This window comes from Cryptotermes secundus, unplaced genomic scaffold, assembly GCF_002891405.2.
Source record: "Cryptotermes secundus unplaced genomic scaffold, Csec_1.0 scaffold2733, whole genome shotgun sequence".
NCBI lineage: Eukaryota > Metazoa > Arthropoda > Insecta > Blattodea > Kalotermitidae > Cryptotermes > Cryptotermes secundus.
Genome location: NW_019742043.1, coordinates 40963 through 56754, shown reverse-complemented (window position 1 = coordinate 56754; position 15792 = coordinate 40963). Strand labels below are relative to the sequence as shown.

Sequence of the window (15792 nt, the reverse complement as noted above, 5' to 3'; positions counted from 1 at the left end):
AGATGTGTTAAGCAAGCCGAGTGAGGTCTTGAGCCCTGGCTCGCTGCTGTTTTGTTTATTTAGCACATTTTTCAACCCCAAAAATGGAAACAGTTTGTTTGCTGAAACATCTGTGAATTCTACCACACCACACAGCGTCACATCCCAGAAATTGATAACTCTTCATGACTGAGAGAACCGCAGGTCCGGTATGTTTAGAAGTGGTTCTTGTATGCTTTATGTCCCCGACTGCAGAGTCATTCGGTTTTCACAGGTTCTTGCTAAGTGACTGTTTAATTGTGACTTACGCCATTCATTGACACCTGTGACAGTACCTCGTGTAATGAGGTTACAGTACCTTCAGTCAGCTCATGATAAACATTAAAGAAGATTTGCTTTTGGTACAGCTGCCGTATAAACCAAGAGACAGAAATTAGTCTCATTAGGGTGACTAAGGTTTGCATTTCATCCCTCATTCTAATATTGAGATTGTACCTTTAAACTTGCCACATCTTACTCCAGTTAAGTTGGATACTACTGACTGCTTTGCCCAAATCTCAGGTGGGACCCCAGCTATCCCTACTTGGGATTTTGTGGTTTTCCTCAGTCACTCTAGGCTAATGCCGGCATAGTTCCTCGATCTGAACCATGACCATTTCCTAACAGATCCTTCACTATTTATCATTCATCTGTCATCACACCATTCAACACCGTACATTCTAGCCATTGAGAGCATAATGAAAAAACGTACAAAAGAAACAGCTGCAGAATATTGCAGGACTGACATGTTGTGACATCGCCATAAATGTTAGTATAGTTTTATGAAAGTCATGGCAGTGAATATTGAGATTACAGTCTTCTGTGTATGTGACATCATGTAAACTGGTGGATGATCGTCAAAATTTCAGAGGAACCTGCTACCAGCAGCTTCAACCCTGTAGATGGAGGTAGCAGTTTTCACTGAAATGTCAGTGTGTATGTACCACACTGTATGGCATCTCTACCTAGTATAGTGCTGTGACTGGATGGTGACAGTGCCACTGCTGCTACTAATGATGATGATAAACAAAATGTTTGCCTTCTACTGAGATGGCATTCCACAGGTTTGTTAAGGAAGGTGTTTGGTGTTCAGAACAAATGTTATAGGACACATTGGCCCAGACTTTGAAAACGCTACTCCTGAGGGCTCATCTATGATGTAGGTCAAAAGTGTAACAGCTCAGAAGGAATGGCAGCAGCAGCAGTGGTGGTGGTGGTGGTGGTGGTGGTGGTGGTAACCGTAAGGCAAAGGTAAAGTTGTCCCTCTGCTTAATTAAACAATATATGATAAAGAAATATGGGGAAGTGGAGGTATAGTTTCACAATTCTTGACCTCAGCACTGGATGAAAGTGAGCATCATGCCACGGCCGCCTTACCTCCTTGGAGAAGCCTGTGATACCCATTGGTTAGAAGGCTGGGTGAGCCTCAGAGCCAGTCTGGACGCTAGGGAGAATAGAAAACCATTGCCCCTAATGGAAATCAAACCCTGGCCATCCAGCCTATAGTAGAAATCACAGTAGTGACTGTAGTAGCATCATTTTTATGGATAATATCAGGCCTCAGGTACCTGTGAGGCTTTTCAGCGGTCAGCAAGAAAATTGTTGATGACATATGCTGAATTTTTTTAATCCTGAAAGAGCACATTCAGTTACAAACAAACATTATAATAGATAAAGTACTTCACAGACATCATTAAGCTTTACTGGCATTTACTTATTAAATGGTTTAATTCCGTTTTAAGTCACTTTGTAGGTTGGGAGGCCTCAAATGTTGTTATTCACATGAAGGGGCCTCAGACTAAATGAGTTAGGGAACCTCTAGGTTAGGCACCTTCATACATGCACTAATGTTATCAGTCATAAGTACCGCAGTTACTAAGGTGCTATATAACAAGACATTCGTCACTGCCACAACAAACTTGAAAACAACTTGAACACTATTCTCAACTAGCTTTTCATTTCACACTGCTGTTAGAAGCATGCTTTCTGCTTCAAAAATGCAAGGCTACGGAAACTTGTTTCACACTTCCTCCTACACTGTGTTATCAGGAAATGATACTGACATTTCCGTGTCAAGAGAGGCTTGTGTATGAAGAAGCGTATGTAATCAGAGGCATGGTTCTGGGTAAGTCCTTTCACTTTGCCGTACAGCTCCGTGTCCTAGGTCTTAAATGGAACGACAGGTTGCGAGGAAGAGAATGTTTGTGAAACTTAATGCTAATTGGTCACATAACACAGAATGTATCACATGTACTGGAATGCCATTTAATGTATGTGGCATATGGGAAATGGGCATGGAAACTTACACAAGGTTTTCTTTATCAGTAGACTCTTGAGGTTGACATTTCTTTCGAGGTATTAGTGATGAAACACTGGACATCTACATGGAGTTTGTGGTCCTCACAGTGGTGACTATGAAGAGTGTTATCTTTTGGGAAGTAACACCATGTATTCCAGCAGAAGCTCACTGACATTTAAGAAGAATATACCACCTAAGACGGGGGCAGTACGATCCTCTGACATGTTAGGGGACTTCACTGCACTACATGATGTCACATGCTACAGTATAGTACTTTTCATTGGAAAAACTTATTTTGCTAATAATATTGTATTGTAATGGAATGGAGTCAGTCGCCATGTGGACTACACTAACTACAAAGTTCTAAAGAAAATGTTTTATCATAACGTAAATGAAATATGTGACAAGTGAAGGATATTAAATAATGACAAATTTTGTAATTTATTCATATACGTCATGATCAGCTTTGGGGGAAGAATCTCAGTTGCAAGTTAAAACTGCAGTCACCTGCATAACGGTGCTATGCCATCTGGTAAGTGGTTGCCAACGTTTTGGAGTAACCTCCTGCTACCCTCATTTTAGGGGGTAGAAAAGCTACTTCATTATGTTTGTAACTATCTGTTGCAGCTGTGATAACAGTGACTTCACTGATAGACACAAGTCAGATATCAACTAGATATCTGTTATGCTGCAGAAGGAACACATGTGGAAATTTACTATCAGAAACTTCTTGAGTTAAGCTTAATTTCAGTGAATTGTTTCTCTAATAATGTATAATGCTTAAGAAAATAAAACCCTTCCACCATTGCTCCATACTCATTACAGCCCCCTAAGGCAGCATGTTATCAGATCTTCAGTCATTGAGTTGGAGGCTTTCTTTACCTCTATCCCAATACTTTGCTGGTCACAGAGTAAAGGAAGTTATTTTTTTTAATTGAAACACAGAATATATTTTTAATTAAATTCAAGGAAAGAATTGTTTATGGCTTTATGCAATGCTAAAAACTACTGTTCATTCACTCTGTGAATAGTATCCCCTGTTACTGCAGTGTGGGAGCTGTACTTCTGCTTAGCTCTGACCAGGATCTCAAAGATCTCATTGAATACAAATTTGAGTACACTTGTCCTTTCTGTTTAGTAGCGAAGTGTCAGAAGGCTACCTCTGTGACCTTCAGGACACAGAGTGAGGCTGCAGTGAGTAATTCACATGTTCTGCAGTGTGTGTCACAAAGTGTTAACCATTTCTTAACATCTGTGGCAGTTTAAATGGGTAATTACCCAGTCAGGGAGCATATTTTGTGTTGTGGTGTGATTGGATTTTTTTCTTGAGTTTCTCCTTAAGTTTTTGGGACACAACTTTAACCTGATGTAGTACAATATTGTTATACCTCAATGTATGCAAAAAATATAACTTAATTTTACAAGAGATTCTGCTTTCTAAGAGTTGTTTACTGGACTATTTGACAAGTGGAAGTGGGTTAAATGGAATGCACATGTTGACTGAATATCTCTGAGTTTTCGTTGGCACTTGCACTTATGTATGTTTGGTTGTAGGTCTTCTGTCAAGTGCTGCTATCTTTCATTATGCATTGTAACTAATTTTTGGTAGCCTGTTCATTAGACTTTCTGATCGTGAATGCATATACAATAGTCACATTTCCATAAATAGCTTTTGTGCATAGGAGATATAGTACTTCATGATGTGTGGTTATATGTGCAGTGGTCAGTGATTTGAAGTATTCTTACTTTTCTTGTGTGGTTCGTTATTGAAAGAAATGCCTTATAGGGGGGAAAAACTACAGTTTATTTGTGTTCTGTTATGACGGGTGGGTGTGTTGTTTTGTGTCTGCTTATCATTAAATCATTTCTGGATTCCTCTACTGATCCTCATGACTTTTCATAGGTCCTTGAGTTCTGAAAGGATGGATAGATGTATGACACTGTTATCATCTAGTAATTTATGGATTCCTGGATTGATTGTAACGACACTTGGTAGGTCACAATATTTGGCGTGGATGGATGGATTTGTTACAGTGTGTCTGCTTATCATATAATAATTTCTGGGTTCCGGGAATGATATTTTTATCACCCTTTTTGTAAACTGGTAAAATAATTGACTCTTTGCCCTGCTCAGGCGGTTCTTCCTAATTCCAAATAGAATCAGTAAGTTTATGGATCTCAGAACATACTGTTTCTATCCCTATTTAAATCAGTTTTGCCAGAATTGCATTAGCACCTGGCGATTTGTACTCCTTCAGCTTTGCAGTAGCTGTTTCAACTTCAAAAGGACTAGGATCAGATACTAGCAGCTCTGTGTAACATCACTGACACTATGTACATTCAATAACTGAAAGCAGTTCTTTCACCTATTCAAATATTGTGGAAATCTGCAAGCAGATAACCATTCTCATCCTTTACCACCTTAGTTCTAGGTTGGTAACCCTTCTTAAATTTGTTTATGCCTGTATATAAGACTCTGATGTTTTTGTTCTTACTGTGTGTCGCAAGCTCATGGATTTTGTCTTTCAGATATTCCCTCTTTTTGCTCCTGAAATGTGTACTAGCTTCACTTCTTATATTGTTCAGATTATCCCCATTTATTTGACTTGGATCTTGTAACCATTGTAGCTTGGCTTGTGTCCTTTGGTTTTATAGTTCTGAGCATCCTTTGTCAAACCATGGCTCTGTTATTTTGTCTAGGTATACAAGGAGGTTCCATTCTTTGCATACGGCATGTCCAGTTATTTGTATTATTGTTAACTTTATTATTGAAATGAAATAAATTTAGTTCCTCTCTAACTCATTTATCTCTGACTTGGTCTTTCCAATTTATTTTGTGGTATTAAAGCCGTAATTTTTCTTTGACAGTCTGTGATTCTTACATATTTTCTTTCATTTATTTTAAGGGCTCAAAAGAATATAACCTGGTGTCCATTTCATGAAACTCGTTTCAGCTGATATTAACTTTCAGTGTCAGATCTACATGCCATTGTGAACACTGTGAAGTAGTATGGTGATGGAACTTTGAAAACATCCACTTCTGCCCTGTAGATGTAAGCAGTAGGTTCCTTGAAATATTTGGCATCCCACTACAAGACTGCACAGTGTCACAACCCAGAAGACCACAATGTGAATCCGATTTTTACCACATTAAATAAGAAATAATATAACGGGTGAAATATGTTATGTTTTCCTGTGCTGGAGACACTGTTGCCCACCTATTGCTCATCAATAATAATGATAGGCTGACACAGTCTAAAAGTGAAATGTGCTTAATTAATTAAGCACAGCACTTTGAAAACATGGGGAATGGACGTGTAGCTCCATGCATTCCTAACCTTGGCACTAGACAGAGGTGAGTGGTCAGTTTTAAGCCCCAGCCACTTTAGCCCTGGGGAAGGAGCGCCCATACCAATTGGGTAGGTAGCTGGATGGGCTCCAGAGGCGGTCTTGACACTGTGGAGATGAGAAAAATCTCTCCCCTCTACCAGGAATCAATCCCTGATTCATCATTCGGTTTACTCAATGTGCTGTAGTTCAGTAGTGTTTCTTGGTAGACCCATTTCAGATTTAAGAAATACTCGTACAACCCTACACCAGAACTGAAAGCCATAAATATAACATGGCATCATTTCTATGCATTATTAGATTGAAATGCATGAAGTGAATGCATAAAGGTGAGGTCACAACCATCTGGCTTTATTCCACCTCCAAAACTTACGAGAAGGTTTTTATGAAATTTAGTTGTAGCACAGAACATAATGTGTGAACAGAATATGGTTCACTTAAATTCTGGATTATGTAAATAGTAAATGGTAAGCAGCAGGCAAGAAGCGTGTGGCAACCTGCCAACTTGACTTGACTTCACACACCAGAAGATTGTGCTGTGAGATCCATATACACAAAACAGACAGTTTTTGCTTTCAGAGGTATTTAACCAAAAACCCAGTGTAATTATTGTGGCTGAGAGGAAGTTTCAAGTTTTGTGGTGGGTTACATGGCAGGATCTTTTTTTGTATCGATGTTGCAGTGGTTCTCAACTTATTCTGTGAAGGGCAAATGGACATAAATGTACAAAACTCAGTTCTAAAATAGGACTACTGCTATGTGAGCAGTTGAGTGATAAGGATGAAGTTAGTACTGATAACACAAATGGGGCATATACATAAACGGTTACTCTCTATAACCAAGAAGTTGGGCCTGACAAGAAGTGGGTTGATTTCCCCAAGTTTAGGCTTTTGTGAACTGTGGTAATACTGTTAAGTGACAGTCAACAGGGCCTAGCCCCCATCCAGCCTTCTGTTTAATGGTTACTGGAGCAGAGAAACATGAGATTAAAATCTGACAGCTCATTTCCAACCAGGAGTTGGAGAAGAATATGCCAGTAGCAACTGAAACGTTTTGGAAGGCAACCACTTTCCCACTCAGCATTTGGGGTTGGCTTTTGGAGTTTTGGCAGGCCCATTATGAATATTGGTGTTACAGAGGAAATTGTGAATCACAGCAAAATAAGCAAAGACCAGTTTAATTATAAAGTCATAAGCAATCTCTCTCTTAAATTCAATTTCTTCCCCATTTTCTTATGCTTGGCTTGTGTGTGTTTAGGACAGACAGTACAACAGGAAGGAATGATCTCTATGCATCAAGCAGGGGTGAGACTTACAGCTGGGCCACAGAAAATTTTGATCAGGCTTTTTTATGCTGACCAAAATATGTCAATTTTTTGACATTTTTTCCCACACTCTGCCCACAACTGATCCTGAAGCCCACAGAGCAGAGGAGCCTTACTCTACATGCGTTAGTTACACTGCATTTAGAATGGCAGTGGGCAAAAGAGTTTTCTCTTCACCACGATGTCCAGACCAACTCTGGAGCCCACCCAGCGTCCTATTTGGTGGGTACCAAGGGCTCTTTTACCAGAGGTAAAGTGGCTGGGACATGAAGCTGACCACTCACTTCCATCTAGTAGCAAGGTTAAGAATGCATGTATCTTTGCCATCACCCTCCTATAAGTCTTCATAATGAGGTTCTTATTTAAGCACAGAATAAACTTTAAGGTTAGACAGAATGCAATTATGTAATGTTTGGACCTCGGCCACTGTGGAAGCCTCAGATGTCATTTGTGTCAGCTGCTAGAACACAGGTTATATTTTCTTTTTTGACAAAATAAACTTGTTTCATCTGAACTACTGCATGCCATGACTGAGTGGTTAGTTAGGACTGCACAATCTGGGAGTTTCAACGTAAACGATAATTATCCTGAGTGAGGTCTCTTCTCATATTTTTCAGTCTGTCTAGGAAAATGCTGAGTTACCACCATCAGCAGGTTCACAGACATTTCACATCTTTTTCAGTTTGTCATTCACATTCATCATACCACTTAATGTTATGTAACATATAAAGCTGAGAAAGTGGACTTTAATGTTTAATAATTCAGATCATACATTACAAAAAAACACACTGCTATAGAGGGAAATAATCACTGCCTATTGCGAGAATCACCTGAAACGTACAAATACACTCTGTGTATGTGTGTGTCTGTGTGTGTGTGGGGGGAGGGCTGACAGAGTTCTTGTATGTGAAGCAGGTGACAGTATAATTACCAGTATGCTTTAAAGGCGCGTCCACATTACTCATGCTCGTGCTCACCAGGCTTGTGCTTGTCGGGAGACTTGTCTGGCTTTTACTTGTGCTCATAAATCTTCGTCCACACTACTTCAGTTGCTCGCCAGGCTTCAGCGCGTGAGGATCCGTATATTTATTTGTAGTGTGTATAGGCTGTAGTCGTATTTTAATTTATTGGCTATAGTTTTTAAATTAAAAATTAAAAATTTGCTTGTCTCGTGACTTGTCATATCGTCCACATTACTTGTGAGCATAGCGAGTCACGCGAGCACGAGTAATGTGGGCGCGCTTTAAAAGAGTTAGTTTGGTGTATCTGTTCTTAGTGAAACTGGCTAAGAGCAAGCTAGAAGACATGTTGAAGTAACACATGCTTCCTGCCTCTGTGCTGGTCAAATCTACAAAGTCAGAGAGCTGATAAAGCTTTGACTGATATTTCCTAATCTAATCTAGCTGCTTTTCTCCAAATGACAGACCTAGGTGGATGATATAGGCACATTTACACATAACTAGAGGGGGCACACAGTACTACATTGCAGTCAGCATATGAAAGACAGTGAACTCTTCTCCTTTTCCCCATTGATGAGAGGATGTATACATTGTGACAGGAGCCAGTGAGCAGTCAGTATGACAGGTATTGGCAGCATTGTGTTCAATGGTGTGTTATCAAGTCAGTAATTATTTTTTCCGTACCCAGACGAGCGTGCAGTGGTGGTGGGGGAGCCGGCATCATCATCATCATCATCATCATTCAGTTTCATGTTTGTTACTTTGCGTTACACATTGCACGTTCAGGCTGCGCAACAACAGGGAATGGTTTATGTAATGGTGTGTGATATGGCTAGTGATTGGGCTGGCTTCCCATTATCTAGATTCTAGAGGTTTAGTTAGTTCCAACTTTTTATCTTCTTCCTTTCTACGTGGCCCTACCATTGTAACATTTGATTTCTCTGCAGTGTTTGAATATAATAGAGCTTCATATGATTTGAAGCTGCGGTGAAATCATCTTAAGTGATCATCCACATTGATATGGTGTTAGTATTCGGTGCTTTGGAGACCCTCTGAACTGTCATCATCAGGGATTGTTGCAATGAATGCCTACCTACAGAATATGCTCTTGACTGTACCAGTGTATAGCATCTGTTGGAAGAGAGGGTGGTGTCATTGGTGTCCTGTGTGACGATGTAAGGAAGGACCAACAGCAAATAACATGGTTAGTGATGACTGATGGTGTGACTCTGCCTTTTGTTGTGCCAGTGGTCTGTGCTTGGTCTCGACACCACTCACTCTTGCCTGAAGAGTACATACTGAGACAGCTGAGAGCATGTTTTGTGGGCCATAATGGTATTAGTATGTTCGTTATGTTGGACCTGGAACAATAAGATTTGAGGCTACCATTGAACATTCAGTACTTTCAAGTTTGTTAACCATGTGATGCATGAATTCACCAAAACTGTATTTAAAAATTCAGTTCCTACCTCACAGAAAACACTGGGTTATGCTGGTTGTTTGTGAAAATCTTATGGTCCTCGTAAATTTACTGTGTCAGAGTGCAGAGCTTTTGAATGTTAAATTACGCAGTATGTGTAGTAACTGTGTCTTTATATTTCAGGCCTGTTCAAGCCAGCAGTGGGGAAAACATTCATCTTGACCCTGGCAATTGGAATCTTATTTGGCTTCAGCTTTGCATACATCCTGATGGCAACAACTCGTTCCTTGGAGGAATTCTCATTTTTCCCAGCCAGGTATGGTGGTAATGCTGATGAAAAATTTCAGATGCTATGATCTCAGTTATGCAGGTGAATGACTTGAGAGTTCCACTGGTGAGAATCATGCTTACTGCCACAAATAGAACGCAGGCCCTCTCATGGTCGCTGAGAAGACTGGACTGAACATCATGGTCAGACCGTCAAAGACACCCGCAAGATATGAAGTTTTGAGAGTGGTGGCTATAGAAGAGATGTAGTCTGTTGAAAGTCAGCTGACATTTCAGAGGAACATGTCACCTCCATCGTCAGGGTCAAAGAATAGGCCAAGCCAGAAATCATCATCTGCTTGCAACCTGCTTCATGTTGGTTTCTTGCTTGCCTTATTATTTGACCCTGAAGATGGAGGTAACATGTTCCCTCGAAATGTCAGTTGACTTCCAACGGACTACATGGTGTTATAAACCAGAAGATAGAACTCTTCACATAGGACTCCTGGGTTCAAATCTCGGTTTGGTGACTTGCTGTCCTGGTTGATTTCTCATGGTTTTCCTCAGACCATCCAGTGAAATGCCAAGATAGTAACACAAATTAGGCCTCAGTAACGTGTATTCTAGTCATTATACCATTTGATGCTATATAGTCTCAGCTACTAATTGTATTCTTAATAGGATAAATAAATAAGGAAGACAGTGTTGCTATAGACCTGTCTCCATGGAGCTCTGGTTTGAATCTTGGCTGGGTTAAGTTAACACGTGGCACAAGCATTAGTCTGGTTTCCAAAACTTGCTAACTCTGTAACATAATTTTATGGGAGAGCCAGAAAGGAGTCATAGGACATATCCAGCTCTGGAAGTAACCTCAAACTTTGTATTGTGTTCTCATGGCTTAAAGTGTTCGTCCCATGGTGGAAAGTGCAACAGAGAACACAACAGTTAAAATCTCAAAATGAATCTTATTTTAAAGTTGTCAGTTTTTGAGAAATCACCTGCTTGTCAGTCTTGAATACTTTCTGCTCCTCATCATGAAGCCATCACTGTGTATGGAGAGTGCAGAGCTGAAGCTTCTTGCATTATTAAACTCATCACTAGACTGAGCCAAGTAGTTGCTTTCAAGCTGCAGTGGAAACAAATCCTGGTACTCCTTGACTGTGAGCTTGGTGGGTCCCAGAACTGGTCTGGTTATGGAGCCAAAGATAAAAATTCCTGCCCTTGCCAGGAATTGTACTCAGGTCATACTGCCTGTGCCTTGTTGCTTTCTGAGTTCCCCTAGCTCATAGGTAAGGTGTGTGGTGTGGCAGTGCCAGGGACTGTAACGTTTCGTTCTGACACAGCACAGACTGGTCACAATTAGTTAAACCATGTTCCTTGTACCATGGAGATGTTTCTTCCCCCACTCCACCACCAGTACAGAATGCCAGATTATCTGGGATGTTAAATGGCATAGCTTGGTAGAAGTGTACCAGTGTTTGAGAGGAATGTAGCACCTCCATCTTCAGGATGAAAGAGTAAGGCAAGCGAAGCAACAGAGAACTGTGCTTGCTTCTTGCTTGGCTTACTCTTACACCCTGAAGATGGAGGCAGTAATTTCCTCTGAAATCTGTCATTCCAGAAGACCTTCGGTTCTAAAGTAGCATGTGTAAGACTCAGTCATAATTTTTGCAAAATGGTTGGGGCGCAGCGACTGCGTAAGCCTGGTACATCTGGGTGTGACTGTGTTAATGCAGGCCTATTGGTTGCAGGACAGAAAACAGCTTTCTGGACCGACATCACCACAGTGACAGGGAATACATCCAAGGACCAGACATCAGGGAGATGGGAAGCCATGGTCATGATGAGTTTTATCATAGAGGTCAGTAGGAGCATGTGAGGATTTGAGAATGTCATGGGGAGGAATTTCTCCAGAAAAAAAGAAATGTGCAACAACAGATTATTTTTATGCCACTGCTGCTTTAAGAGAAATTTGCAAAATGATGAGAGAGTTATACAGTCTTCTGTGATGTGATCTCATGCATACTTTGCCTAAAACGTCTTTGAGGTCAAGCCTTACAAAAGAAAAGTCCGCAGTGTGTTCAGTGAGATTTCCTTATGGTGATCTGGGTTCGCATCATATGTTGGAAATAGAATCTACTAACTTTCGAACAGTGATGTTACAGTCTACGTCATTGCCTGATGCTGCTGCAGCCTCAAAGATATTTTAGGTGTAAAAAAAAAAAGTAAAGCTATCCATATACCAGGCCGTGAAGGCCCATAGGGTTGTGAGACGTTGAGGCTCCCACATTATCTAGACAATCAGCTCAAAGATGGCGGTAAGGTTGTCAGCCTTACGCGCCGGCCGCGCTTTACTTCCCCAGGAAAATTATTTGTTTAATTTCTGTTAGAGGCTGAGTGAACCCCAGGGCCATAGTGCGGCCGGAAGGATTAGATCAACTGAAAAAATCCAATGACCTCATCGGTATTTGAACCTGCGACCTTCCCACTTGTAGCATAGTGCCTTAACCACTACTCTACGCCGTGTTCCCAATATTTAAGTGTATAATATTGTATTTTTATTATATTTCAGCATCCCATTGCATTAAGGCATTATCCATATTTTTAAAGCATCTGTCAATAATGCAACAATATTTTTCTTTAAATATAAATGACATCTAAAATACATTTCTCACTAAAAGTACCACTTTAATACTTTATGATGTTGTTAAAATCATAAGATATCATTAAGACACTAAAAGTATAACTTATACACTAAAAGTGATCATCAAATTATTAAAACGTCTCTAGTTTTGTATGTGTTTTTTCTCACTTTACAACATGTTTTGGCTGCACATGGGCCTATTTGGTAGATGGGATTTACTGTTTGAAGGAATTTGCTGCCTTCATCAAGGTATTTTCATGTTCGTCTAGGAGAGGATGTCGAGGCTAAGAAACTGGCGAAGAAGGTGCGGGTTCTCTGCTGGATAATGACAAATCCTAAAAACCACGCGAAGAAGGCTGTACATGTCAAGGCTACTTGGGGACCCCGGTGCAACATTCTGCTGTTCATGAGTTCGGAGAACGGTAAGTCCATCACATGTGTAGCCACAGTTAGCTTTTCCATGTGCAGGTTTCTCACCAACAGCTTACCCTCCCATTTTTAGGTTTGTGTGGGATATACAGAAAAGGGGCAATATGCCCTGCCCCTTTCACAGTCACGTAAAGACTTGATGCAGTGGTTCTCATAGTTTACCCGAAAAGAATTTATATCTTTGCATTATCGGCATCAAACTTGTCTTGCCAGGCTTTTAGGTCCTCTTCCCTTTCACCCCGCAGGCCACAGTGGCTCCACCTCTGTATAGTGGGTGGAGCGGCCAGCATTTCTCTTATTTGTTGCCTCATTTATTCAGTTTTCGTGGTATGACTACCCAATTCAGTCCTCAGTCCAATGCAATATAACTTCTTTTGCAGTTTTCAGTTGTCACAAGTTCATGGCTGCGTGACTACTGACACGAAATTGTCACATATTTATAATCATAATCACTGCTGATGAATCCACTGTGATCCAAACCATGAACTTCTGATACCAAAATCTTATGTGTGTGGGGGTACACGTGACTAAAATAATGGGTTCTAGTTTGGATGATATGATTTATTGGCATGTCAGTTACAACTTATTACAGTGCTACTGCTGATTTACACAATTTACAGTTCAGCGTTGCACACGCACTAAGATTCCTAGCCAGTGAGTTCATTGGTGCACTGATTGTTGACTGGGAATGAGCTATAACATTCGTCCGCTGAGACACATCTTCCATTGTTGCGCTTTGGAATGCGTTTACTGAGCCATTGCCTAGAAACACTTTGAGCAAATCCATCATAGTATGTTCCTCTGAGATTTCAGTTGACTTTGAGCACTCTACACAGCCGTTGTATTCCACATGAAACTGCTCCTTGTAATCACTGCTGTGAGAATCTCAAATCCAGTGTCCCATGTCTCTTTTACTATTTACAGTACTTCCATTGATAGCCACTGTGGTTTGGGTAAGAAATAGTGCTGCTGTCTGTTGTGGTCTACTGTACCCACCAATATGCATCAGAATCAACCAGTAGACTTGCTTCCCAGAATGTTCTGTAGGAGAATGACAGTCTTTTTTTAAATTGATGTGATGTGAGAGACAGATATTTGTTGCGTAATGTGTTAGACATAAGCAGTTGTGTCTTAATGTGAGAAAGGCAGTCCGCCAAAGGTGGCAGATATGTTACTTCAGTAGTCTGGTGTGAGCTGTATGTTCATGCATGAAGGGACCTTAGTCTGTTAAACACTTCTGTAGTATTACATAACGTCTATGTTTTGGAAATGGGTGTCTTTCACTAGAAGTAGGTAACACTTGGAAGGTTTTGTCCTTTAGTCTGCCTAAAACATCTTTGAGAATTTGTCATTCTTAGGCAGTGACATAGAGCGTTACGTTGTCATTAGAAAGTTTCTGCACGTCATTTGCAATGTGCAGTGGAAACCAAAATCACGATACAGGAGGTATCATTGAAGACAGGAGTCTTCTTGCATAAGAGTGCATAGTCAAGTTAAGGCATACCCTAGCAGATGTTTGAGATAAAGTGTACTCAGCCTTACCCCTTTTCCTTGGGAGCCAGGATAGCTCAGTCAGTATAGCGACTGGCTATGGGCTGGATGGCTGAAGGGTCGGAGTTTTAGTTCTAGTAGGATAACAAATTTCTCTTCTCCTAATCATCCAGAATGGCTGTGGGGCCCACCCAGCCTCCTATCCAGTAGGTACCAGGGGTAAAGCGGCCAGGCCATGAAGTTGACCACTCACCTCAAATTAGTGCTGAGGTGAAGAAAATGTGGATCTATACACCTACTCCCCTATATGCCTTCATGGCATAGTGCTTAATTAGTTGAGCACAGGGACAACTTTACCCTTTTACCCTTTTTCCTTACCTCTACCTTCTTAACGAGAGTTCAAATGTAGGTTGCATTGGATAGTGGCCTCTCTAAGAAGTAGAAACGTGTTGTACAGACACATCACTACCATCTGTGAAGCTGCCTGTGCTGGAGGGCAGAGATTACCTGTGGAGCAAAACCAAAGAAGCTTTCCTGTATGTGTACAAGCACCATTTACATGAAGCAGATTGGTTCTACAAGGCAGACGATGACACGTAAGTGAACAGTAGGATATAATAACAGGCGTATGAAATTATTTGTACACGACAGTACTGTTTGGTTGGATGGCATGTTGTTGTCTCAGGGTATCATGTTTGGTGATTCTTGTCTTGGCCTGACAAATTTGGATGTCTCGGATGGCAGTAAAGAAGTTCCTATCACCAGGCATTTACATAGTTATCATCATTTTTACTTTCTCATGTACATAGCATATATAAGAAAGTACTGCGATGGTGAAAAAAGAAATTGATTTGCAGTAGTACTTGAACTTCATCACATATTTACGTTATTGGTAAGGTGCGTTGTTTATGTCTGTGAAGTTGGTTTCAATGGAACCCACGTGTGTGTTCGGCCATGTTTGGCCCCCTGAAGAAAACAGTAAAGTATTTATTTGAATCAGCAGAGTCATTAAGGCTGCACAGGTGTGTTGGTGCAGCATCAGATCAGAGTTTCTGTTGTGGAGGGGACACACTGGCTGATGCACCATAAGATGCCATCTCCATGACCATGGGGATTAATTTTAATGGCCTCCAGTCTTGTCGACTAGAACAGTCCCCAAATGGGTTTCACTGAACAAGCCCCCAAGTGTATTTATATATTTAGAGGATTTTGTGGTGGTACTGGTTACTTACATGGAATTAAGGGAGTTAGATCTGCTACTGCTGCTGCACTGAGAGTCACATTTTGACTTAGGGGTAATGGTGTATGTATTGACAGGTGTGGCACTAGGCTAGCCAAACTGAGCCTGTGCACATGACTTTAGTGTGATGAACTTCCTTAAAGGTAATAATTGTTGAGTCTTTCAGATTCAAGCACCATATTGTTTCGGAAGTAATTTCTTACCTTGCAGAAGATTGTTGTGCCTCCATCTCCACTTTGGTCTAGACTGAAATATCTTTATAAGATTTGACTCTCTTATGTCAGTGACTGTGTAGATTGTTATCTTCTGGCATGTGACCCAATGTAGTTTTGTAGATAATTGCCATAATTTTG

The 15792-nt window shown here is 40.7% G+C and overlaps 1 protein-coding gene across 1 annotated transcript in view; it reads left to right on the top strand.

Moving 5' to 3' along the window:
- LOC111873024 overlaps positions 1 to 15792 on the top strand; it is a 72146-nt gene that overhangs the window by 18603 nt on the left and 37751 nt on the right. Inside the window, exons 3-6 of the mRNA XM_033754925.1 lie at positions 9552 to 9684; positions 11387 to 11496; positions 12549 to 12701; positions 14657 to 14795. Coding sequence (XP_033610816.1) covers positions 9552 to 9684; positions 11387 to 11496; positions 12549 to 12701; positions 14657 to 14795 — 535 coding nt within the window. The remainder of the gene's footprint in view (positions 1 to 9551; positions 9685 to 11386; positions 11497 to 12548; positions 12702 to 14656; positions 14796 to 15792) is intronic.